Source organism: Poromitra crassiceps, assembly GCF_964638095.1.
Source record: "Poromitra crassiceps genome assembly, chromosome: 11".
Lineage (NCBI taxonomy): Eukaryota > Metazoa > Chordata > Actinopteri > Beryciformes > Melamphaidae > Poromitra > Poromitra crassiceps.
Window position 1 is genome coordinate 14009388 of NC_139643.1, and position 26001 is coordinate 14035388.

At 44.6% G+C, this 26001-nt stretch overlaps 1 protein-coding gene across 1 annotated transcript in view; it reads left to right on the forward strand.

Annotated features, from left to right (window-relative positions):
- The first annotated feature begins 473 nt into the window (after nucleotides 1-473).
- Nucleotides 474-26001, forward strand: part of LOC310785640 (cell adhesion molecule CEACAM5-like) — a 56946-nt gene continuing 31418 nt past the window's right edge. The window contains exons 1-4 of the mRNA XM_083646785.1: nucleotides 474-567; nucleotides 1239-1577; nucleotides 20935-21110; nucleotides 22707-22848. Of these exons, the coding sequence (XP_083502911.1) occupies nucleotides 519-567; nucleotides 1239-1577; nucleotides 20935-21110; nucleotides 22707-22848 (706 nt within the window). The 5' untranslated portion in view covers nucleotides 474-518. The remainder of the gene's footprint in view (nucleotides 568-1238; nucleotides 1578-20934; nucleotides 21111-22706; nucleotides 22849-26001) is intronic.

Sequence of the window (26001 nt, forward strand, 5' to 3'; positions counted from 1 at the left end):
AAAATGTGTGAATGACAGATACGTTTTTGAACCATTGACCTTTGTCTAGGAGCTTCAGTAATCGAGTACAGATACACAAACTGGAAACAGTAACATACAGCACAATAACAATAACACATTAGAAAGAGAGAGAGCCTCACAATGCAGAGCTAGCAGTGTTCATTAAAGAATTTTACAGAAGCAGGAACAAAAGATCTTCTAAATCGCTCAGTAGAGCACCGAGGCATCAAAAGCACTACGCAGGGCATTAAATACATTATACAAAGGATGGCCTTCAAAAGAAAGAATAGAGTTCAGTTTTCTCCTTGTTTTCTTGGCTAGAGTGATCTCCAAGGAATCAGGGGGAAGGCCAATCACTGAGCCAGCCTTTTTTCCCCCCACATATGTGTGTGTGTGTGTGTGTGTGTGTGTGTGTGTGTGTGTGTGTGTGTGTTCACTTAGCCTGGGTGTGTCTTGCTAAAAGCAGCATAGTGGCACATTTCTCTCCGTCGCCTGCTGGGAAGACTTGAAGCGTCCTGATGAATCTGCTCAACATGAAGACACTTCTGTATCTCCTCTCTCTCATTGGTAAAACTGAATACTTTGTTGATTTATCATTTAGTTACAGACTCAACAGACATGTGAGGAGAAGTTTGTGCTGTTTTGCTGCGTGTTTCTTACTTTGTTCATGGAAAATGCGTGCGCAGGTTGCCGCCGAGGGGCGTTTTCTGTTTACTCATGTTGCATTCAAACTAAAATAATGTAAAATATTTTCTGTGGGAACTAGAATAGGTATAAGAGGAAGTTAAAAGTCATATCGCGACTTCAAGTGTATTTGTGGTTCTCAATAATGACTTTATAAGTACTGTATGCTTTTTGAGGTAATCTCATACTGTAGTAGGCTATGCTATAGACCTATAGTCATATCCCTTGTGTGTAGTATCCTTGTCATGTATTATTCCACTGCAGTGTACCCTATGTGGTGCCCAGTAGTGACTTTACGTTATGGTGTTTTTTCCCCCTTGAAATTGTTTTTTCCTATAGTATCACTATAACATTCCTGCAGTTTTGTATGGTATCCTTATAAAAGTGACAAGGAAGAAGTTATTATATTTTTTGAAAAATGTTATTTGATTTTTGCCTTTTTTCTTTTTCTTAATCAAAACCGGCCATAAAAAGATATGGGAGTGACATATCCATACCTTTTGACTGGTTAACAAAACAGAGAAGCAGCTTGAAACTGGTATTGTTCATTTCAGGATGCTGTGCCTGTGCGGGACATGCCCTGCCGGACGGTCCGGTGGACGGGGTTCTGGGGGAAAATGTGACTTTCAAAACCCGACTGGACCTCAAAGTGCCGGCCATCGCCATTATCTGGTCTTTCAGTGACGGCACTGACCTGCTACCCATCATTACCGCAACCTCAGGAGCAGCAGCGAAGGTGGCCGATGGTTACAAGGGGAGGGTGTCCATGGACAAGGCCAATGGCTTCTTGACCCTCACCGGTCTGCAGGCTAAGGACAGCGGGGACTATCTCATCAATGTGGTGACGGCTGCCAGTGTGACTGAGACCGGGGAGACCAAGCTGCGAGTTCTGGGTGAGTCTTTACTTTTGGTCATGAGATGGACAGTTCTGATCTAACGTTAGCTGTCTCACACTGCTAGTTAGCTGCACTTCAGCCCATTAACATTCAGAGAGAGCTAGTTGTCATCGTCCAAAGAAAAATAAAACAACGCTTCAGTTCGATGGTATTCGACCAATCACGAAAATATAAATGAATAAAATAAAATCAGTAAAAAAAGTACCTTGTCCAATTTCCATTTCTGCTCAGCAGCTAGCTAGCTAGTTAGGATTTGACTTGTTTGTTTACCAGGTGGAGCTATTAAGTGACTGCACAGGTGACACAGAAGTGGGGAAATGAGCGGATATCGGCCTTATTTTCACCTGCATTATGTTTTGACCAACTTTGAGAGCTGCTGAAGTACAGACAGGCAGGCAGAAGTACAGATAGGTAGGCAGAAGTACAGACAGGTAGGCAGAGGTACAGACTGGTAGGCAGAGGTACTGACAGGTAGGCAGAAGTACTGACAGGTAGGCAAATATCAGACTGATAGCCAGAGGTACAGACCGGTAGGCAGAAGTACAGACTGGTAGGCAGAAGTACAGGCGGGTAGGCAGAAGTACAGGCAGGTAGGCAGAAGTACAGGCTGGTAGGCAGAGGTACAGATGGGTAGGCAGAGGTACAGACTGGTAGGCTGAAGTACAGACTGGTAGGCAGAAGTACAGGCGGGTAGGCAGAAGTACAGGCGGGTAGGCAGAAGTACAGGCTGGTAGTCAGAGGTACAGACTGGTAGGCAGAAGTACAGGCAGGTAGGCAGAAGTACAGGCGGGTAGGCAGAAGTACAGGCGGGTAGGCAGAAGTACAGGCGGGTAGGCTGAAGTACAGACTGGTAGGCAGAAGTACAGGCTGGTAGGCAGAAGCACAGGCGGGTAGGCAGAAGTACAGGCGGGTAGGCAGAAGTACAGGCGGGTAGGCAGAAGTACAGACGGGTAGGCAGAAGTACAGGCGGGTAGGCAGAAGTACAGGCGGGTAGGCAGAAGTACAGGCGGGTAGGCAGAAGTACAGGCTGGTAGGCAGAGGTATAGACTGGTAGGCTGAAGTACAGACTGGTAGGCAGAAGTACAGAAGGGTAGGCAGAAGTACAGGCTGGTAGGCAGAAGTACAGACTGGTAGGCAGAAGTACAGGCGGGTAGGCAGAAGTACAGACTGGTAGGCAGAAGTACAGACTGGTAGGCAGAAGTACAGGCGGGTAGGCAGAAGTACAGGCGGGTAGGCAGAAGTACAGGCGGGTAGGCAGAAGTACAGAAGGGTAGGCAGAAGTACAGGCTGGTAGGCAGAAGTACAGACTGGTAGGCAGAAGTACAGACTGGTAGGCAGAAGTACAGGCCGGTAGGCAGAAGTACAGACTGGTAGGCAGAAGTACAGACTGGTAGACAGAGGTACAGACTGGTAGGCAGAGGTACAGACTGGTAGGCTGAAGTACAGATAGGTAGGCAGAAGTACAGACGAGTAGGCAGAAGTACAGAAGGGTATAGGCAGAGGTACAGAGTAGGCATTATCATTTGTTGTGGCAGCCAACGCCTCTGTCTTGAGAGACGCGCTATGGCTTTTTTGGTGTTTTTCCCATTAAGCAAAGCTGCACTAAATTGCCAGAGATTTGAATGGAGTTATGTTTGACGTTCTGAACATAGTATAGGAGCATGTAACTGATGAAGGCATAGGCTCCTGTTGTTGAGATCGGCCAATGTAGTAACTCATGTTGCTTAGCAACTATTACATTCAAGGACTATATTGCTTGGCGGAACAATAACAGTTAATCATATTATTATTTTCATTTATTATCGATTAAGAATAAACGTTGTATTGAACATTTGTGAATACTTGGCTTGGTGCCTGGCTAACCACACCTCTTGGCTGTTGTAAAAATCAGTGTAAACTGGTCCTGCTGCAGGAGTGGCTTGTTGCTTCTCTTGAATGAGAACCCGTGTTTATCTGAAGAAGGCTTCGCTCAATAGACCCACCAAATCTTATGTTTAAATTTGGCCTCAAGTTTTCAGTTTCATGATGACAAAATGTTCTTCTTGCTGTGTGTTCTCTTCCTCTTAGTAGTCAGTGTACTGAGAGCCTAACGCCACTAGATAAGTGATTCAAGGGAGATTCACAAAAAAAGAAGATAGTTAGTTGGCCAAAGGCAGCAGCAGTGCTTACAGTAGGCTATGTGCTTACAGTAGGCTATGTTACAGTAGGCTATGTGCTTACAGTAGGCTATGTTACAGTAGGCTATGTGCTTACAGTTGGCTATGTTACAGTAGGCTATGTGCTTACAGTAGGCTATGTTACAGTAGGCTATGTGCTTACAGTTGGCTATGTTACAGTAGGCTATGTGCTTACAGTAGGCTATGTTACAGTAGGCTATGTGCTTACAGTAGGCTATGTTACAGTAGGCTATGTGCTTACAGTAGGCTATGTCCTTACAGTAGGCTATGTGCTTACATTAGGCTATGTTACAGTAGGCTATGTGCTTACAGTAGGCTATGTGCTTACATTAGGCTATGTTACAGTAGGCTATGTCCTTACAGTAGGCTATGTGCTTACATTAGGCTATGTTACAGTAGGCTATGTGCTTACAGTAGGCTATGTCCTTACAGTAGGCTATGTGCTTACATTAGGCTATGTTACAGTAGGCTATGTGCGGAAGATGGGTCAAACTTTTTCACTTTTTTACCCATGGGTAAAAAAGGGTGTGGCACCCTCTGCTGTGGTGGCCTACTTACGTGATAGTGGCGGTGTGTGTGTGTGTGTGTGTGTGTGTGTGTGTGTGTGTGTGTGTGTGTGTGTGTGAAGGGGGGGAGGTGTGTGTGTAGGTGTGTTTGTGTGGGGGTGTGTGTGGGTGGGTGTAGGTATGTGTGTATGTGTGGGGGGGAGGTGTGTATGTAAGTGTGTGTGTGTGTGTGGGGGGGGGGGGGGGTGTGTGTCTGTGTGTGTGTGGGGGGGGGGTTACAGCTGTCTGTAATCTAGTGACGTCACTAGTCGCTTTCACACACAGATCCCGCAAAATTGCAGTTCAGAAGGCCCGCAAAGCCGGCAGCCTCACCACAGAAATTGCTTTCACACACAGCCAAGCAGCACCGCCACATTCCCGTCTTGGGGTGTGCTTTCAGGTGACAGCCACTACTCCCGGATTGAAAGGCGAACGGAGGCATCTCCACCCAGCTCCTCCTAGCCCAAATGAATATTTTCATAGGTTAGTGTAGCCTAGGCTACTGTATGATGAACAAATTAATTCAACAACCAAACATCGCCGATGTACGCCAGCCAACACCGTGCAGCCGCGCTCCTTAAGGATCAAACTGATAAAACAGAAAGTGTTGTCCACATGCAGCATGGTAACAAGGCTTTCAATATTCATCTGATCGACTTTATGGATCACAGATGCACCATCATGTAGCCTATTAGGTACAAGGCTAATTCTTATCTTTTGGTTCCAGTTTTTTGTGAAGCAAATTATTCCCATGAAGTAGCCTAATTAGCATCCGTTCTGAAAGACAACGCCCGCATATCAAACAGCGGCAGTCTGCATAACGTTACTCGTCGTCGGGAGAATAGTAGGCCTATAGGCTATAAATGCACATGACTAACGTTAGTAGTTTTTGTAAGGGCACAACTGGCTAGCTAGACAGATTGCAGTTCTGGAGCTGGTTTCCAGAGGGAATATCCTCAGACCAACTCGCCACAGACATAGTCTCGCCATAGTCCTCTGAAGCTTATTATTATATCCGTTAATTTTACCTACTAATGTCAACATCGTTTGAGCATAAAGCCTAACCTACTTACTAGGCACGGAGCATTCCTCCTGGCCGCTTTTTTTACTTTCACGTATGGTGCATGAGGTGATTTCCCCTGTATTTGTTTTATGAATGAACTGACCATTCGTACCATTCCGGCTTGCCGCTCCTACGCTTTCAGGTGGATGCGGGTTGCAGGGTAACCCGGTGCTGTGACTAGGTCCACTGGCGGAACGAAAGGCGTACAACAATTACCCACCAACCCGCGTTCACAACTTTTACATCGGAGGCGCGGATCTCATTTTCCGTGCATTTTACGGCTTTCAAGGCCGGTGTGAAAGCGGCTACCGTGTTGTTGGTTTTTGTGCCAACTTAGGGCAGCTTAAAAGACAACAACAACTACTTTTGTACTGTTGCTGTTAGGGAGGGTATGGTATAGGTATTTGTTTTTCATCTTCTTTTCCAGTGAACCTGTTTTCCTACGACCGTATACACATATCTTCACTTTTTTTTTTTTTTTTATCTTGTCTTTCCAGTCCTATAACAGGCAGTGAAATACTGATGTGCTGTATCATCTATGGCCTGGAAAACTTCAATAAACAGAAATGTGAAAAAAAAGACAACAACAACAACAACAACAACAACGTTCAGGTTTAGACAACCCTGCAGAACCATAAATGTCAGTTTTGGCAAATCAAGCAGTCCCTGAGTTGTTGCTACATTCTGTAGGCTATATAAAGATAATAACATTCTGTAGGCTATATAAAGATAATAACATTCTGTATAGGCTATATAAAGATAATAACATTATGTAGGCTATATAAGTGGTTGCATTCGGTGTGTTGGATGGGTGTTGTTAGACCTCTGTACCTTTGGCACAGCAGTTGTTTGGCTCTTACAAGGCAAGATTCTCACACACACACACACACACACACACACACACACACACACACACACACACACAGATCAGAGATTATCTAGGATGTCACCATGCTTGAGTTTGAAGTGAGTCCTTATCTCATGATAAATGAGGACATGGCAGACATGCAGCCAGTGAAGCATCATTTGATGTATTTGGAGTTTGCATGATACTCTGTGGGTGCTCTCACCCCCCAAACAGTGTCCACACAAAACATTTGTACCTGCCTGCTGCCAGAAATGAAACATTTGGAAAACTCCTGTAAATACAAATAGGCTACCAGGCCAAAACATCCATAGCTCAGAATCAGAATCAGAATCAGCTTTATTGGCCAAGTACACATACAAGGAAATAGGCTCCGGTTCCCTTAACTCTCAGTGTAGTCTCACACAAACTTAACTCTCAGTGTACTCTTAACTCTCAGTGTACTCTCACACAAACTTAACTCTCAGTGTACTCTCACACAGACTTAACTCTCAGTGTGCTCTCACACAAACTTAACTCTCAGTGTACTCTCACACAAACTTAACTCTCAGTGTGCTCTCACACAAACTTAACTCTCAGTGTACTCTCACACAAACTTAACTCTCAGTGTACTCTTAGGGACCGTTCGTTATTTAGGGAAGTGTCCACTGGAGGGAAATAGGGGAGGGTCATCCTGTTTTAAATTTAGTCTGAGGGAGGCTACACTCTCTTTATTATTGTTTCTCTTTGGCGGTCCTATCTGTCGATCTTTGTGCTTGGCCTATCCAGACAGTAGGCGTGTACAGTATCTGGCGAATCAGTGGCGCTTTTCTGGTGATAATACAGAAGTACATTTCCAGCGCGAATAACCCACTGGAACAAAGTCGAGCAAACAAACAGACATGGCATCAAAAAATATAGAGAGGACGAATGTCCGTAAAACCAGCTATCTGCACAGAAGATTAAGGATTTTGCTGCAGTCTCTCTCTGCTGTCGATGTTCTTGTCAAATTCGAAGATGCTTTAGACAAAAAGGAGGACAAAAAACTGAGAGGAATCAAATGAGTGCTGGAAGAGTTACTGCTGCCTCACAACAACGGCGACAAACCGTGTGGATGGCTTAATTTCAGTTTTGCGTTTGAGTTGTTTTCTTCTTTTTTTGAACGCGAACACATTCAAATAGAATGGTTTCGGGATTGCCTGTTAAACCAATCACTCGGCACCTTACTAGCTAGCCCTATGCCTACAAGCAAACAAACAGTGATGAGATATGTATACTACCATCTCTATCTACCTGGTTGAATTTGCAGTTTGATGTCTCCGGTGCGGATTCCACGGATCTTGGCAGTTGCTGGATGTGGCTCGCAGGTGGACAGCCACAGTAGCTGCAGGAATTCACGTTCCCCTCTCCCGGTTCATATTCGTCACATTCGGGGCATGACAGACACCTACCCCGGATCGGGGTTCCTCTGCCTTTCCGAAGCCCTGCCACTCCGAACGTTAACTTCCATTATTCGGACTGGCGGTCGTTCACCTTAGAAGCCGCAATGCCGACCTTAGGTTTAGGCGTGGGGGTGGGAGAGGTTAGGTTTTGGGTTAGGGTCTGGGGGAGGTTAGGTTTAGGCATGGGGGGAGGTTAGGTTTGGCGTGGGGGCTGGGAGAGGTTAGTGAAAAACGGGGAATATAGACCCCCTTTCTGAGTGCCGATATTTCGGAGTGGCAGAACGTCGGAGTGGCAGCACGTCGGAGTGGCAGCATGTAACCCCCCGGATCACACCCCGCTTATCTTTCATTGTTGCAGTGGAGCCAAAACAAAACTGGCGTACACCATGGTCTTCCGGAGGAAAACACACCACACGGAAACACTACTGGAGGCGGGTCTTTTCCCAGGAAGACCATGCCCTGCTATCGCTTGCTACTAGCCAAAGCGCGCCGACGTGTGTGCGACATTTACAGTAGGAGGTCGCAAAATCAACCTGACGCTGCCAAATGGATGGTTTTATAGCTTGCAAGGTAAATCTCAACCTCCAAGTGTGTCTGTATTGTAGCGTACTGTATTGTAGCGTACTGTATTGAGATCAACTTTGATGGCAGATGGCAACACGAGCTGCCTGCCAATTCATGTCTGTTGGCTCTTCCAGGCAGTATAGGCACTGGCAGCAACATGCATTAATTTCCCGCATATTCATATTAAATGTTTAATGCATGATTGAGTTAATAGACAATAATACATGAAAGCGGAGTTTATTGAGATTGGCAGGGCTGCTGGTGGGGTGTATTGCAATTACATACCCAGAATTAAACCAAACAGAAACGAGACCGCTATTTAAACACAAATATTGATATACAGTCAGGAACCTTGGGGTGACCTTGGACAACCAGCTGTCCTGCTCAGCCTTTATTGCAGCGACCGCTCGCTCCTGTAGATTCGCCATGTACAACATCAGGAAAATCCGTCCGCTTCTCACTAGGGAGGCGGCTCAAATCATTGTACAGGCACTGGTCCTCTCACGCCTGGACTACTGTAATGTTCTGCTGGCGGGGCTACCTGCCTCGGCCATTCAACCCCTTCAACTCATCCAAAATGCAGCTGCCCGTCTGGTTTTCAACTTACCGAAATTTTCCCATGTCACTTCCCTTTTCCGTGAGCTCCACTGGCTCCCCATCTCGGCCCGGATAAAATTCAAGACCTTGGTACTGGCCTACCGGGCAGTTCACCGGTCAGCCCCGCTCTACTTACAATCCCTGGTCAGCTTCCAAACATCCCACCGTTCCCTCCGCTCCTCCACCTGCACGGCTCGCCTTGCCCCTCCATCGCTACGTGACCCCGGTGAACGCTTGTCTCGTTCAAGACTGTTCTCCTCCATGGCTCCGCAATGGTGGAATGAACTTCCCCCCTTGGTCATGCTGGCCGAGACACTGCCGATTTTTCGCCGGAGACTAAAAACTTACCTTTTCGGGCTATACCTGAGTCCCTCCGGAATCGGTTAACCCTTATTGATTATATATGGTTTTAGTTATGTTTTCATTGTTTGTATTTCTCTGAATGAATTGTATTGAAATGTGATGTAAGTCGCTTTGGATAAAAGCGTCTGCCAAATGAAATAAAGTAAAGTAAGTAAAAGTAAAGTATACACAGACTGAAGATTGTTTCACAAGCGAAAATAGCATATTGTTTGGGGAGGGTCAACCATATTTTTCAAATCACTTGGGGAGGGTCAAGGAAAAATGTATTTTGATCAGAGAAGGGGCACAGCTTTTTATTTCAGAGCACACCAAATCCCTCCATTGACCCCCCCTTCTAAATAACGAACGGTCCCTTAACTCTCAGTGTAGTCTCACACAAACTTAAATCTCAGTGTACTCTCACACAAACTTAACTCTCAGTGTACTCTTAACTCTCAGTGTACTCTCACACAAACTTAACTCTCAGTGTACTCTTAACTCTCAGTGTACTCTCACACAAACTTAAATCTCAGTGTACTCTCACACAAACTTAACTCTCAGTATACTCTTAACTCTCAGTGTACTCGCACACAAAATACTTAACTCTCAGTGTACTCTCACACAAACGTATCTCTCAGTGTACTCTCACACAAACTTAACTCTCAGTGTACTCTTAACTCTCAGTGTACTCTCACACAAACTTAACTCTCAGTGTACTCTTAACTCTCAGTGTACTCGCACACAAAATACTTAACTCTCAGTGTACTCGCACACAAACTTAACTCAGTGTACTCTTAACTCTCAGTGTACTCGCACACAAAATACTTAACTCTCAGTGTACTCGCACACAAAAGACTTAACTCTCAGTGTACCTGCACACAAAAGACTTAACTCTCAGTGTACTTGCACTCAAAAGAAAAGAAAAAGTAGACAGGCTAAAACAAACAAGAATCACAAAGGATAATTAAACATTAGCATTAACTATATACAATGCAATAATAATAATAATAATAATAATAATAATAATAATAATAATAATAATAATAATAATAATAAGTGTATGAAAGAGCATCTATGTTGTAAGTGTGTGTATGAAGGGAATATGAATATATACATATATGTTGTAGTATATGGATATATACAGTTGTATATATTGATATAGGCAGTATTAGCTAGTAGTAGCTGCTACCTGTAATTTTGTGATTTAAGGACCTAAATCTTTCTTATATCAGTTCAAAAGAGTTATTATACTTGTTCATTCATGCGCTTGTTTGCGTGGTTGTTATTGTTGTTTTTTCTGTTCTCATTTTCTTCTCTTCTCTTTTTTAAGAGCTGCACTGAAGCCATTTCCTATCAGCTATGGCATGGAATTCTGAATCCTTGTGCCTGTTTGGGTGGACGTTAAACCTAGAAACGTTATTTTCCTCCCAAGTGCAAGTTCGTTTTTGCTTATTTTTTACGTGGAAAACAAGAATGACTGTTGATTATTGTTAATGCAGGATATTGGTGTTAGTTTCACAGTGTTTACATAGAAAACTGAATGGAAAAACAGTAATAATAATAATAATAATAATACATTTTATTTGGAGGCGCCTTTCAAAACACCCAAGGTCACCTTACAGTGCATGTAAAACAGTTATCATTTAAAAGCATACAATATATATAAAAAACAGTCCGCAAAAACCAGCAACAAACAACAAAGTTAAAATTAAAGACCAGTATGGGAGGGGGTTAGTGATTACAGTGAATAGGCGAGTTTGAACAGGTGGGTTTTGAGCTGGGATTTGAATGTTGTTATGGTTTCAGACTGGCGGATGTAATATAAGACATTGGCGCCTCTCAGCACACTGACTACTGAGACTAAATACAATGATGTTATTCATGGACACACAGCTCCTGCCTGTGCAAGCTCTGTTGACTCTATCTCAAGCTGAACTTATATATATATATTGTCTGTCTTACTGTCTGTCTGACTGTCTTATTGTCTGACTGTCTTACTGTCTGTCTGACTGTCTGAGTGTCTGTATTATTGTCTGACTGTCTGTCTGACTGTCTGTTTAACTGTCTTACTGTCTGTCTGACTGTCTGTCTGACTGTCTTAATGTCTGTCTGACTGTCTTACTGTCTGTCTGACTGTCATATTGTCTGACTGTCTTACTGTCTGTCTGACTCTCTGTCTTACTGTCTGTCTGACTGTCTTATTGTCTGACTGTCTTACTGTCTGACTGTCTGTCTTACTGTCTGACTGTCTGACTGTCTGTCTTACTGTCTGACTGTCTGTCTTACTGTCTGACTGTCTTACTGTCTGACTGTCTGTCTTACTGTCTGTCTGACTGTCTTATTGTCTGACTGTCTTACTGTCTGACTGTCTGTCTGTCTGACTGTCTTATTGTCTGTCTGACTGTCTGTCTGTCTGACTGTCTGTCTGTCTGTCTGTCTGTCTGTCTGACTGTCTTATTGTCTGAATGTCTTAATGTTTGTCTGTTTTATTGTCTGACTGTCTTACTGTCTGTCTGTCTGTCTGTCTGTCTGACTGTCTTATTGTCTGACTGTCTTACTGTCTGTCTGTCTGTCTGTCTGACTGTCTGTCTGTCTGTCTGTCTGTCTGTCTTTCTGACTGTCTGACTGTCTCATTGTCTGAATGTCTTAATGTTTGTCTGTTTTATTGTCTGACTGTCTAACTGTCTGTCTGACTGTCTGTCCGACTGTCTCACTGTCTGACTGACTGTCCGACTGTCTTACTGTCTTACTGTCTGACTGACTGTCCGACTGTCTGACTGTCTGTTTGACTGTCTGACTATGTTATTGTCTGGCTGTCTTACTGTCTTATTGTCTTACTGATATATGTTTTAATACATCTGCTTTTAGATGAGATAAGATTGGTTCTTCGTCCTCGAGGCTAGCTTGCTGTCATGATGTCACTCACTGCCCCGCACATCATTAAGAGCTTTTGCTATTTCACTTCAGGGCCAAATACTGTAACGCTATCCTAAATCCCTCCTGTCTTTTGACGCTTCTTCTTCAGGCTTATTCATATATCCAGTTGCACTCATTTGCATAGGGGATCTCGCCTGGTAAAAACCACCGCTTGGTAAATCACTCTTTCTACTCTCCAAGTTTCCATTCATTCATTCATTCATTCATTCTAGTGTCACTCTTCCATTCATTCATTCATTCATTCTGTCACTCTTCCATTCATTCTTCCGTTCATTTTTCACTCCTCAATGTTGTTACTGCCTACTGTGGTTCAACACCTTTTCACACCGCATTGCAAATAAGCACAATGTCTCTCCTCTCTCTCCCTCTCCTCTCTCTCCCTCAGCCTCTCTCTCCCTCTCCTCTCTCTCCCTCTCCTCTCTCTCCTCTCTCCCTCAGTCTCTCTCCCTCTCCCCTCTCTCTCCCTCAGCCTCTCTCCTCTCTCTCTCCCCGTCTCTCTCCCTCTCCTCTCTCTCCCTCTCCTGATCCCCTCTCTCCCTCAGTCTCTCTCCCTCTCCTCTCTCTCTCCCTCTCTCTCCCCGTCTCTCTCCCTCTCCTCTCTCTCCCTCAGTCTCTCTCCCCTCTCTCTCCCTCAGTTTCTCTGCTTCAGTTTCTCTCCCTCTCCTCTCTCCCCCCCAGTCTCTCTCCCTCTTCTGTTCCTCTCCTCTCTCTCCCTCAGTCTCTCTCCCCCTCCCCTCTCTTTCAGTCTCTCTCCTCTCCCTCCCTCCCTCAGTCTCCCTCCCCCCCCTCTCTCTCAGTCTCTCTCTCTCAGTCTCTCTCTCTCTCTCTCTGCTGTCAGAACTGGTTGCCACTCCTTTCCCTTCCTACAGGCCTACATTGTTCCCACACGCCTGCCGTTGCCTCGTCGTTGGTAAACAGCCCGTATACTAGATAGAACTAAAGAATGAGGAGAACGAGTCCAGCAGGTCGAGTCACCTGCGATTTGCCCCCACTGTCTTCATTCACTCCACTATCTTCATTCACTCCACTATCTTCATTCACTCCACTGTCTTCATTCACTCCACTGTCTTCATTCACTCCACTGTCTTCATTCACTCCATTCAAATGTTGCTTTGAAAGTGAGTGTGAGGAGAAAGCAGCCTCGAGCGGGCAGGTTATCCAAATGGCCTTGAATTTAATCATGCTTCCATTCAGCGTGTGGTCACTGCATTGTCGTAGAATTTCATCGATGGAATTAAACGTATACGTCTAAGAAAGAAAAGTTTAGTCAACAAGGAAAGATCCAGTCTGAAACACTTAAGCAGTGTAAATGGCGATGCATGTTGCGTTCCTGTAGCCTGGTATCCAGCCCCATAAGAATCACAGTTGTCATCACTCTTCATATGGGGTCTGAACCCCACGCTCATCCACTGTGTGTTTTTCTTACCGATAACGCATTACAGAGCGCTGCACCAACACACCTGTATGTTAACTCATTGAGTGCCAATGACGACAGTTGTCGTCAATTGCGTTTTTTGACGGTGGGACGTGGATCAATGCCCGATACATCTCCTGTACAAATATTGGAGCTATTGGAGCTCTATAACCTATTTTACCGACCCAGTAGGTGGCGACAGTGCTCTCCAGATTACAGAAAGGTCCCGAAAACAGGAGGAAAAAGCCGTGATCAAAGAGAAACCGATGCATGCTGCAGCCAGAGCCATATAGATTGCTCTGTCTGCAGCTGACGTTGTCTGCGAGAACCGCAGTCAATCCGCGCACACAACTGAGCTCCTCTGCCTCTGTCTGTCTGTCTGCATAGTTTCTTCACACGATTAGCCGCCAGAAAGGCAGCACCCGACGCCGAAGGGCCAAACCATTCCCTGCAGTCCGGGTTGGCATTTCCTTGTTGCGCTGGGAGCTGCCCGGTGCACACAAACGGAGCTCTCCGAAAATAGACTGGGTGCGTGAGGCTGTGTTTAGTGTGGGGAGGAGTTTGCAGTTGAGGGGGGGAGAGGGGGGTGGGGCACGCAGTGCACCACACAACTACACCACGTCACTACATCAGAAAATATTATCTTCAGACTCAGTGAATGTGCTTGAAATGCTGCATTTCACAAAAGGCGGAATAACTCAGCTTCTAATTTGAAAAGTGCCTTTTTGCTCAAAACAGCCTATCTTCTCCGGCTCATAACTAAAGAACGGAAAATGGGATCAATAAACTTTTTTTTGCAGATGATAGAAGAGAGTCTGATCGTTCTTGGTACGTGTTCGGTGTTTACCTCGAGAAATCACTGAAAATGCTCTGAAACTCTGGCACTGGGAGCGTCCGTTCTCCAAAAGTGGCTGGCACTCAATGAGTTAATAGCTAGGCTAGCTAGCTGTTAGCATGTTAGTTATGTGGCAGTAAAACGCCACTGAAAAGTTCGATGTAACTGTCAACCAGTTCGAGTCATGCTCTTTCCATAAAGCCCACCAGCTTTGATATCTGTTGGCTAGTTGTTGATAATTATAACAATATGGTGGCTCTAAAATAACATTTTTATCAATACGGTGAGACTGTCATGGAGGCTGTTTCCGGTATTTCAGCTCTGGACCAGACAAAGACTTTAACAAAGAGAGAACAAACAGAGAGCTGCTGTCATTGGGCTGCAGTGGAATAATCGGTGGAACAAGGTATTCCCTTAAGTTCTTATCAATTTAGGTTCTTTGTCACAGAATCATCGAAGTAGTTTGATGATTGACACAGACAGCAACCAATCAGTTGGGGCTGAAAAATATGCCATCGAACCATTGGCGGATTATGACATGACGGGCCCCTGGGCCTGGATGCATAAAGGGCCCCGCTCACAGCGCACAGACACACAATTAAGGCCAGAATAATAACTAAGACATACACTCACTCACCTGCATCTCAACATGATTTACAGCACAGCCACCTGAACACTCAAACCCAACAGCACAACCCAACAAGAAATATAAACACCTGTATCCAACACAGGATTTACAGTGCAGGTACACTCAATTAAAGCCAAAAGCACAATAAGCCTCTAATTGTCCATAAACTTATGGAACATTTTGTCAAAGATATAGGGTTTGGGGCCCTAAATACTGTAACATCCCCACACATCCATCCCCCCACCAGTTGAAAAAACTGGTGCTGGACTAAAAGAGACTCAAAGTAAAGAAACAAATGTCCGCATATTGAATAATTAAGTAGCCTATTTAGTGTTTCGTAGCGTACAGTTATTATAAAGTGTTCCCGATAAATATTGTTTCTCAGTAGTAAGGCACTAGTGAGAAATACACCAATGAGTGAAAGGTGTGACCACATGCCCTGCTCTCCCCCACATAAAGCAATCGTATTTAACCATTCGACTTCCTGTGTAATGCCTTGTCACTACTGTATACAAGGTGGCCATTAAGACACAGTCAGACACAGTTTCTGGGTTGATTTGTCTTACTGCCTGGTTGTGTGCCAGGGTGAGACCTAGCCAACTGAAACTACGATATGGAGATTCTTGAGACTGAGTGTGTGTGTGTGTGTGTGTGTGTGTGTGTGTGTGTGTGTGTGTGTGTGTGTGTTTGTGTGCCCATGTGCTATCGGTGCGCACAACTGGCTGATTCCAGTTTGTGTCATAATATCCTGCGATAAACTACGATATGGAGATTCTTGAGACTGAAGCCTCTTCTAAACATGAAGTCTGGATCATGTCCGGCTAGCCAGAGCAGGATATTTTCCGGTTTTACCTTTCTAGACATGGGTGCGTGTATCGATAAAAAGAAATGTGATATGGAAACAGCTTTAGCGTATCTGTAACCAAACTCCATTCAAAAACATGCCGTCTTAACGGAGGATCCATTCCGACCATTCAGGCAATAACGAGGGGTGGCAATGTGCCAAAAATGAGTGCTTGCCTTTGTTACATCGCCCAAAAGCCGCCCAGTCAAAATAGTGGTCGCACCGTCGTCAATCACTGTGGGTGATTTTACAAGTGGCATTCAAATCATAGCTGACTAGTTTTCAATTTATTTCTCCCCACAAAAGTTAGGCTATAGGCCTATGTCTCGATATAGGCTGATGCAATTCTTGCATTTTTACATAGCCTACAAGACAGACAGGTCGAGAGGAAAATAAACCATTCAAGCCGTTTGCAGCACTTGAGGAAACCGTGAGTTTGCTCGTTTAATTCGTTGATATAAGCGATTGCCCGAACGATTAATTAATTAATAGGCTACGTGAACGTTAGCGGGTACTTTAGCCTATGCAGTAGGCTATAGTAGTAGGCTATCATCTCCTTGTTGCATTTTTAAACTGGCAGATGGGGGACAAAGAAACGATTCAACTTTTACTTGTTTACTCACCTAATTTGGCTCTCTTCCAAATAATCCAGCCACGTAACTAACGCTACGTCCATTCATGAAAATAATGATCACTGGGACATTAATCGTTTGTAAAGTGCCACCACCCGCCCACTGAGACATAACAGCTACATGATCCGGAACATGAGCTGCCAGTTAAACAACAGCCGGTTTTCCAATAATGCGGATCCTATACTAGGGGCTCAGATGGTCATGATCCGCACTCGTGGGAGTGCGCATAAGGCGGGTAATTGTTTCTAAACATGCAGGCCGACTGGCTAGCAGCTGGTTATAATCCGGATTTCACTGCATGTTTAGAAGGGGCTTATGTGTGTGTGTGTGTGTGTGTGTGTGTGTGTGTGTGTGTGTGTGTCCATGTGCTATCGGTGCGCACAGTCATCCAGTTTGTGTCATAATATCCTGAGGATGATGCAAAGCAGATAGAGGAATGAGAAGAGGCCCAAAGTGTCACAACTCATTTACCAAGCGATTTCCTTTCTTTATCTCGTTACTTCTTCCCATCCACCCTTCCTCTTTTTAAATTCAACTCGTCTGCTTGAAACTCTCCACCGTCCGTTCATGCTTGCTACGAGCCTCTCCTTCCTTTCCTTCCTCCTCTCACCTTTTCTTTTGCACCACAGGTTTCAAATATGTATTAAACATGGGTAATTTACAGCAGGGCGATGTGGGAATTTAGGACTTTAATCATGAGAGAGATCACGAGGAAAAGAGTGGAAGAGAGATACAAACAGATTCTTTAATAATAGGTCTCTTATTCATTGTTATCACACCAGATCTGCTGATCTTTTACACAGTCAGTTTTTCAGACCTATAACCTTGGCCAATTCTCAATCAAATACAGAGGTCCAATCATGTGGAACAGTCTTTCTGCTGCACTTCGTAGTCACTCCTCATTTCCACTTTAAAAAAAAAACTTAAACAACTTCTCTCAAAAGAGCACAGTATCTGACTATGGGAAATGAAGTTCAAATTATTTGCTAACCCTAATTTATTTATTTTCGCCTGTATTTTATTGATTGATTTATTTGGTTTACCCACTGGTGCACCTGTTTGCTTTTTCTTTTTTCTTTTCTGTATATATATATTTTTTTTTACTTTTATATTGTTTTAAATATATTGTCTTGATTGTTTGTTTTTCTTTCATTATTAGTTTTTAATTAGTTTAGATTTTCTTTTAAATAAGGTGAGACTCTATAAGCCCCTCCGGGTTTCTTTCCCTCACCTGCACAATTTTCTTTGTATTAAGATACTTGTACTATGTTGTTATTCATTTTTCTTTGTGCAAATAAACAACAACAACAACAAAGCATCTAGACAAGATAGGTGCGTTTTTGTCCTCATCTAGACTTAGTTTAGTTTTGGTCAGTGAGATACAACTCTCGTCAGGAAAGTCCCGCGAGACTTTCCTGACGAGAGTTGTTGACCCGACAGGCAAAAATGGGATGCTTGTAACTAGTGAAAAGAGCCCGGGGAAGACATGCAGTCTGATTGTTCCTTAAGGAACAGTTTATGATGATATGCGTCGAAAACGGGAATAAAACTGTATTTAAATCGAGGAAAAGCATGCTGCCACTTGGCCCCACGGAGCTACATTCTAGGACTGGCTTGGACGCTATTGATCTCAAAACCACGCCTAGGACGACAAAAATGCTGCGGAGAGCACTGGGTGAGTCGTCAGATCATAATTAATGTGAGGAGAGGGCTGCAGGTTAAAAAAAAACGAAATTCTCCTTTAAGTCTTTAAATAATAGTGAAATAATTTTTCTAATTCTGGCTTTCTGGCTGCCTGGGCTGCAGCACTTTCACCATGGTCCCTAATCCATACCACCCCACCCCCTGCGCGGCCGCGCCCCCTTCTACCTGCTCAGAGCTTTTTCCCAGAGTGGGGGAAGGGCGATTCTGAGCCTGCACTGCAGGCAGCAGTTTTAGCGGTGACATCAGAAGCGTCATGCCCATTGTAACTGAGGGGGCAATTGCCCCCTCAGATTTTTTAGAGGTAAAAAAAAAAAAAGTTGACGTTTATTTATGTTTGTAGTTAAAACAAAAACATAAATACTGTATAGGCTACATATAGTACAACACAAAAGGCTGTTATTTAACCTTTGTCGCCACCTGGTGAGTAAATATATATAACTAAAACCATTAAAATTGACAAGCGGTCCGCAACCTTTTTTCCCATGTATCTACCAGTCCTTGGCACAAAAAAGGTTGGGAACCCCTGCTCTAGAGCAGTGATTCCCAACCAGGGGTACGTGTACCCCTAGGGGTACTTGAGCAGCTTGCAGGGGGTACCATAATGATTAAAAAAAAACAATATTCCAAGTAATAGGTCCATCTTGGTAAAACTGATGACTTTTTCCAATTGAAAACTGTCAGAATTGTATTAAAGGGGAGTTATTTAAATTATTTACATTTAATAATCAGATGTTATGCGCCCACTAAAAGTTTGATGTGAGTTGAATAGAACAAATTTAGGAGAATCAGCGACACACATGAGTGAGGGGGTACTATTGGCATGGCAAAAACCTCAAGAGGTACACAAGACAAAAAAAGTTGGGAACCACTGCTCTAGAGGACACTAGATGAGACTAATGGAAGAGAAGATGTCTACCTTCTGAACAGGCAATACCAGCCAAAATAAACATTGTGTTACATTGCTTTGAAACGTGTGGTCTCCCTTTTTTGTCAAGTCCATTGAGCCTGGGCAGTGGCAATTGGTAGTTTGGTGATTATGGATCTTTCCAGGAGGCTGAGCAGTTTGGAAAATAGCCTTATGGTTACACCTGCTCAGTCTATTAACACGTTGAGTGCCAGAGCCGAGATATCTCGTCTTACATAATCCAACGCTTGAGTGCCAGAGCCGAGATATCTCGTCTTACATAAACATTTTTTTTTTTTGACGGTGGGACATCAATCAACAACTTTTACGTCTTCTAGATCACTATTGGAGCAAGAGAATGTGTATAATCTATTTTACCGACCACTAAGTGGCGACAGTGCTCTCCTGACTAGAGGAAGGCAAGCATTTTTTTAACTTGTCACGCCATTCTCACCCCAGCCATTCTCATGAAAATGGATGGGGGAAAACGCTTTCGTTTTCGCGCTGATTGCTGGCGATGCGGGATTGCAAATTTACATAATAGATTACAGGTGGAACACACTTTGAAACACGCAGCATAAATATGACCAGAATCGCAAAAGCTTCTCTCAACCAAAACTCCAAGAAGCGAGCGAGTCCATCCCGACTTCCTCAAACAGCGGCCGCGCAGCCACAGGCACAGGACAGCAGCAAAGCACTGAGACTGGTGACAAGCTTGTGACGGCCGCTGCAGCCAAGAAGAACGCCCACGGAGGAGAGAGAGAGAGGAGAGAGAGAGAGAGAGAGAGAGGAGAGAGAGAGAGGGAGAGAGCGAGAGGGAGAGTTGCTTCAACTCCTCCCTCCGTGGGCGTTCTTCTTGGCTGCAGCGGCCGTCACAAGCTTGTCACCAGTCTCAGTGCTTTGCTGCTGTCCTGTGCCTGTGGCTGCGCGGCCGCTGTTTGAGGAAGTCGGGATGGACTCGCTCGCTTCTTGGAGTTTTGGTTGAGAGAAGCTTTTGCGATTCTGGTCATATTTATGCTGCGTGTTTCAAAGTGTGTTCCACCTGTAATCTATTATGTAAATTTGCAATCCCGCATCGCCAGCAATCAGCGCGAAAACGAAAGAGAGAGAGGAGAGAGAGAGAGAGAGAGAGGAGAGAGAGAGAGAGAGAGAGAGAGAGAGAGCGCACAGAGTGGGAGACAAGGGCACCCATAATCACAGGCATGTGAGGTGGTTCTAAAAATCCATTTATCTCCAAACTCTCTGAAAATCTCTGAAACCATGCTGTACTCAACGGCTAATATCTACATAACTACTAACTCTGCAAACTAACTCTTTTAGACAGAGAAAGCACACATTCTATTAGTTATTTTTAGATGATTGGTGTTCACGAATTCTTAACAGAAAATAATCCTCGGCTCTTGTAAAATGAGCCAGAATCCTCAAAAAAAAAACTGGCACAACTTACTTACAGGATTGAAAAAATGGCTGGCACTCAATGTGTTAATTTAAAATGAGATATTCCTCTAAATCAATAGCCTTATGGTTACACCTGCTCAGTCTATTAATTTAAAATGAGATATTTCTCTAAATCTGGCTTCCAACCCCCCAAATTCTTTTTTGGCGCTGCACTTTGTGCGCCGCCAAAAATTGAGTTCACCCCCTCTAATTGTTGGGGGGGGGGGGGGGGGGCACCAGCAAAAATCTTGCCTAGGGCACCAACTTGGTCAGGCACGCCACTGTCTGCAATTGCTGATCTATTGGCAGGGTCTCTGACATGAAAACGTTCGTGAAGCGCTGCCTTACAGCGCAGTGAGCGGGACTGGAGCTGCTAACCCTGCCAGCATCATACAGGTTTAAACATGGCTTCACCAGTCTCACCTTCTCCTGTCTCTCTCTTCAGAGCCGGTGTCTGAATTGACCATCAAGTCCAGCGTCGCCGAGGCCAGTGAGAAAAACAACACCGTGGTTCTGACCTGTTCTGCCAAGGGATCCTTCCTCAAGTTCTCCTGGACCAACGGCACCGCGCCCATATTGGCCGACGGCAAGAGACTGACGCTGAGTGATCCTGAGCCAGAGGTGAGGTTTTGCCTGTCTGTGTTTAGATCCTTTTTGCTCGCTGTAGTTAAAACCATCCTGATTCATGAGCTCACAGTGTTTTTCTCTATCAGCAGTTCAGAGTCATTTCAGTGTTGCCTTGTCAGACACGCCTTCAGCCAATCAATCTCGGAAGAACGGCAAAAAACGTCATTTCTGCCGAGAAACTCGGCTGGTGCAAACTCCTGTTTTTGTTTAATTGTGGTTATTGGGTCTATTTCTGCAATAACTGCACTTATGACTTACTGTGTAAACTTGCTCGTTGCTTCGGGAGATGCAGAGCCATGGGAGCAGCCATTACAGTTATGCCAGTGGCGTCTCTGATTGGCTGGTTACCATGTCCACTATGAGGCAGGTCCCTGAATGATGCACTTGGTCATTTCTGAAAATGCCCGCCCCGGGCTGAGGCCAGACGCTCCCGCAGAACAAAATAAAATGTGAGTTAACGTGATCGGATGGCTTACCAGGCTATACGCTGTAACACCTGTACCAGGCTACGCTGTAACACCTGTACCAGGCTATACGCTGTAACACCTGTACCAGGCTACGCTGTAACACCTGTACCAGGCTATACGCTGTAACACCTGTACCAGGCTACGCTGTAACACCTGTACCAGGCTATACGCTGTAACACCTGTACCAGGCTACGCTGTAACACCTGTACCAGGCTATACGCTGTAACACCTGTACCAGGCTATACGCTGTAACACCTGTACCAGGCTACGCTGTAACACCTGTACCAGGCTATACGCTGTAACACCTGTACCAGGCTACGCTGTAACACCTGTACCAGGCTATACGCTGTAACACCTGTACCAGGCTACGCTGTAACACCTGTACCAGGCTATACGCTGTAACACCTGTACCAGGCTACGCTGTAACACCTGTACCAGGCTACGCTGTAACACCTGTACCAGGCTATACGCTGTAACACCTGTACCAGGCTACGCTGTAACACCTGTACCAGGCTACGCTGTAACACCTGTACCAGGCTATACGCTGTAACACCTGTACCAGGCTACGCTGTAACACCTGTACCAGGCTATACGCTGTAACACCTGTACCAGGCTACGCTGTAACACCTGTACCAGGCTACGCTGTAACACCTGTACCAGGCTACGCTGTAACACCTGTACCAGGCTACGCTGTAACACCTGTACCAGGCTATACGCTGTAACACCTGTACCAGGCTATGCTGTAACACCTGTACCAGGCTACGCTGTAACACCTGTACCAGGCTACGCTGTAACACCTGTACCAGGCTATGCTGTAACACCTGTACCAGGCTACGCTGTAACACCTGTACCAGGCTACGCTGTAACACCTGTACCAGGCTACGCTGGAACACCTGAGTTCACGTGATCGCATGGTTTACCAGGCTACACTGTAACACCTGCACCTCAGCTATAAGTAACGTTTATTCAATTGGATTGGTGGAGTAGTCGAGTGGAGTTAATTGAATTGTATTAAACTGAATACGGTATGCTGTGTTTGGCTGATCATGTGCAGGGAAAATTTTCTCATCAGTAATCAAGTAATCAAATGAAAATTATTTTTTTTCATTTAATGGAATTGCAGGCACAGAATGTCAAGGACAAGTTGTTCAGCACACTCACTATCAATAAGGTACTGCGGGGGGACGGCATGCGTTCCATCTACTGCACCGCGTCCAACAAGCTGGGGACGGAGAGGAGCGCCCCCTTCAACCTGTCTGTCAGCTGTGAGTACTGCACCTCTACTGTTGGTTTTAAAGGTTGTTTAATAGCCACCATCGTTCAACAGACAGAGCGAAGATAATTCAAACTGAGAATCAAAGCTCCGTCCACATTGTGTGATTGATTGACAGGTGGTCTGTGGGAAGTGCAGTCCATAGAAACACCACTGAAAGAGGTGATGAGAATAAAGGGGGGAAAACATTTTGGCTGTTTTACAGAAGGTGGAACACACACACACACACACACACACACACACAATGCTTCACATTTGGCTACTGTAACTATTTTTATTAACTTAATCCAATCCACACTGACGGCCGTTAAGCAGTCATTTGTCATTCATTCATTAGCACTGATCCTTGCAGTGTTGAACTGAACGAACTCCACACCCACCGGACAACAAAGGAAGTCCAAACTGAGTCAGTTACTGTTACTCTTCCACAGCCCAAACATGCATTCATTCCACAGCGTTTATTTATGTTTTTCCTACTTGGATTTATATGATTAGTTACAGTGGTGGAAACAGTACTCGCATATCCTAGAAGTATTGCTATTTTGCAAAGCCGAAGTTAACCTTCATTTCGCACTAGATTATTGTGTATGGAAACATTATAAGTTGCAAAATTAACTTCACAAAGTCAAATCAGATTTCTCCTTTCAATGTGAATGCTTCCACAGTTTTTTTTTTTGCTTTTGGAGGGACACCGGGCCCATGGTGTATCTTGGTACAGGCCTTAGGCCCAAAAACTGGCGTTAAACGCAAAAAAACGTGCCTTGCGCCTGCCTCGGGACGATAGCAACATGGGTTTAGGCCCCGAAATGCGCAGTGCCAGAATAGGCCAGAATGGGCGTTTCGGCCTTAAATACTGGCCTAACGATATCTTCCGCCCTGGCGTTAATTTAGCGCTTAGCTCTTTTCAAAACAGGCCTATTCAGTGCGCCGGTTGATGAATGATGGAAAAAAAGTTTGCCGGTTCTATTATTGTGCGTGATTGCGTGGACTCTCCTCTGCCATCTCACTCTCTGTCCCCTCTCTCTCTCTCTCACTCCCTCGCGCATTAGACAGCAGACAGGCACAAAGCCACACTTGTGAAATCTCCCAGCATGCATTGGGCTAATACATTTCGATAATAAATAGCAACCAAATTAGCCTAAATAGATAGAAAGGTAGATAGAAATAATGTGTAATGTTAACACAACATGCAATTGTAGAACATTTCAATATTGGACAAAATAAAATCTCGAAATCAAAACACAACCCTATGTGAAACATATATGTCATCCTGGTGGTATATATATCCCTCGCAGATTTAACGTAATTTAGGAAATGAGTGACAGCCGTAACACGGTTCTACTGTGACTTCCTACTGTGATGTTGCTCCAATAAACTTCACATTTTCTTTTACAATAAAAACACATTTATGCAATGACTTTACATAATGTAGGCTATATTTATGTGCATCATCCTACCTGTGCAGCAGGGGAGAGAAAACTATATCATTGTGGACAAACTTTCACCAATCAAATCTCATCATGACATAGGGATAGGCTATATTTTTCTAGCCAATGCGTTTAGAACATTCTTTTCACTTTGATCTTGCTATAGTGTAGCGTATTTACATGCTTGCAGTATTTAAACTGCAGTTAGATTGGTTTGAGAAGCATAATAATATGGAATTATAGCCTATATATGGAGACAGACAGACGGGGATGAAAGGGAGGGGGGGAGCTTTTCTGACCGGACTGGATCACTCAGTGGAATTGGAGCTTAAAAGGGAAGCTTGTGATTCGTTTACTGCACTTCTCCAATGACCAGATTGTGCATGATTTTACGCTTTAAAGGCGTGGTTATAATGCTTAAGGCCGCCTGTAGCGCCGACACCAAAATATGGAGTGGGCTGGTCCACGCCCACTAATCTGCGTTGCGCCGGGCGCTGGGCGCAGTTTATAGGCCGATGCAACGATAGAGCCACATATCTTTTAGAATATTTCAAGTGCAGATACACACACAAAAAAACATGCTCAATTACAGTAACACGAGTAGCCTAAATAATAATTAGATACTGTTGGTCATTTAGGAGACTGAAACATGCCCCTATCCATCAAATTCCTGGAATGGGAGTATATCTTCTACTCTAGTATTTCTCTGGTCTGGCAGTGGTGATAGGCAGTTTAGATTGTGAACTGTAGGCTTTGTGTTTGGGCCGGGCGCTCCCTCCCTGACTGAGCCACTATGTACACACTCCTGTCCATGAGTAACGCCACAGGCAGTGAACAAATCACATGCTTCACCTCACACAGCCTGTCCTTAGTAGTCATCAACTCACCGGCTTGGAGAGTTCTCATTGGTCAGACTGTTTGATAAGGCACCAAGCTGTACCGTATGGGGTTTATATAATACACTGACTGATACATACTCGCACCCTGAGCCACTTACACTGAGGATGTGCTTATGTCACAGCCAGGCAAGGGCATAGCCATTGTACCTCTGTCATTTGAAGTATTTGTGGTTGAAACATGATGTAGGGGCGGGACTTAACTGGGGAAGCAATCATTCAAAATGTGTAAATCAACAGGGTTTTCAGGGAGGGAGAGGCAGTTTTATTTCATGCATGGGAGCGACTGGATTGTTCAAAAAATCTGGGATGGTTTTATTGATTTACGCCTGCTGTTACAGCAGCATGATATCAGCACTCAAGAAAAGTAATAAAAAAAGAAGAAGCTGCAAGCAGCCTCGACACGTATTCACAGTACAGCCGCCATCTAGTACAGTGATCGCCTCAGAATCACTCAGGACCACGTCGTCATTCGTTGGTCTATAAACGGGAAACTTAGCATTGTGATGGTGTCACAATGACATCACTGATGATTTCACAATGTCTATGATGTGATAGTAGCCAGCCATGCACAAAGAACGTGTGTATTTCACATAAGAATGCTTTGGAAAGCATGTCGAGAGCGCTTCCATTGCGCACAAAACACAGCACACGGAGCATTTTTGTGTGTGCTTTGTTTTACTTCGTTTCGAACTCAAGCTCTCACTAGTGCCTACAACGCTGCGACGCAGCCCTATGGAAGACTGTCATTTTGCTCCAAAATTACTTTTCATTCAAACCGACCAGCCACCCGTAGGTGGCGTGGTACCCCCTGGGGCTGAC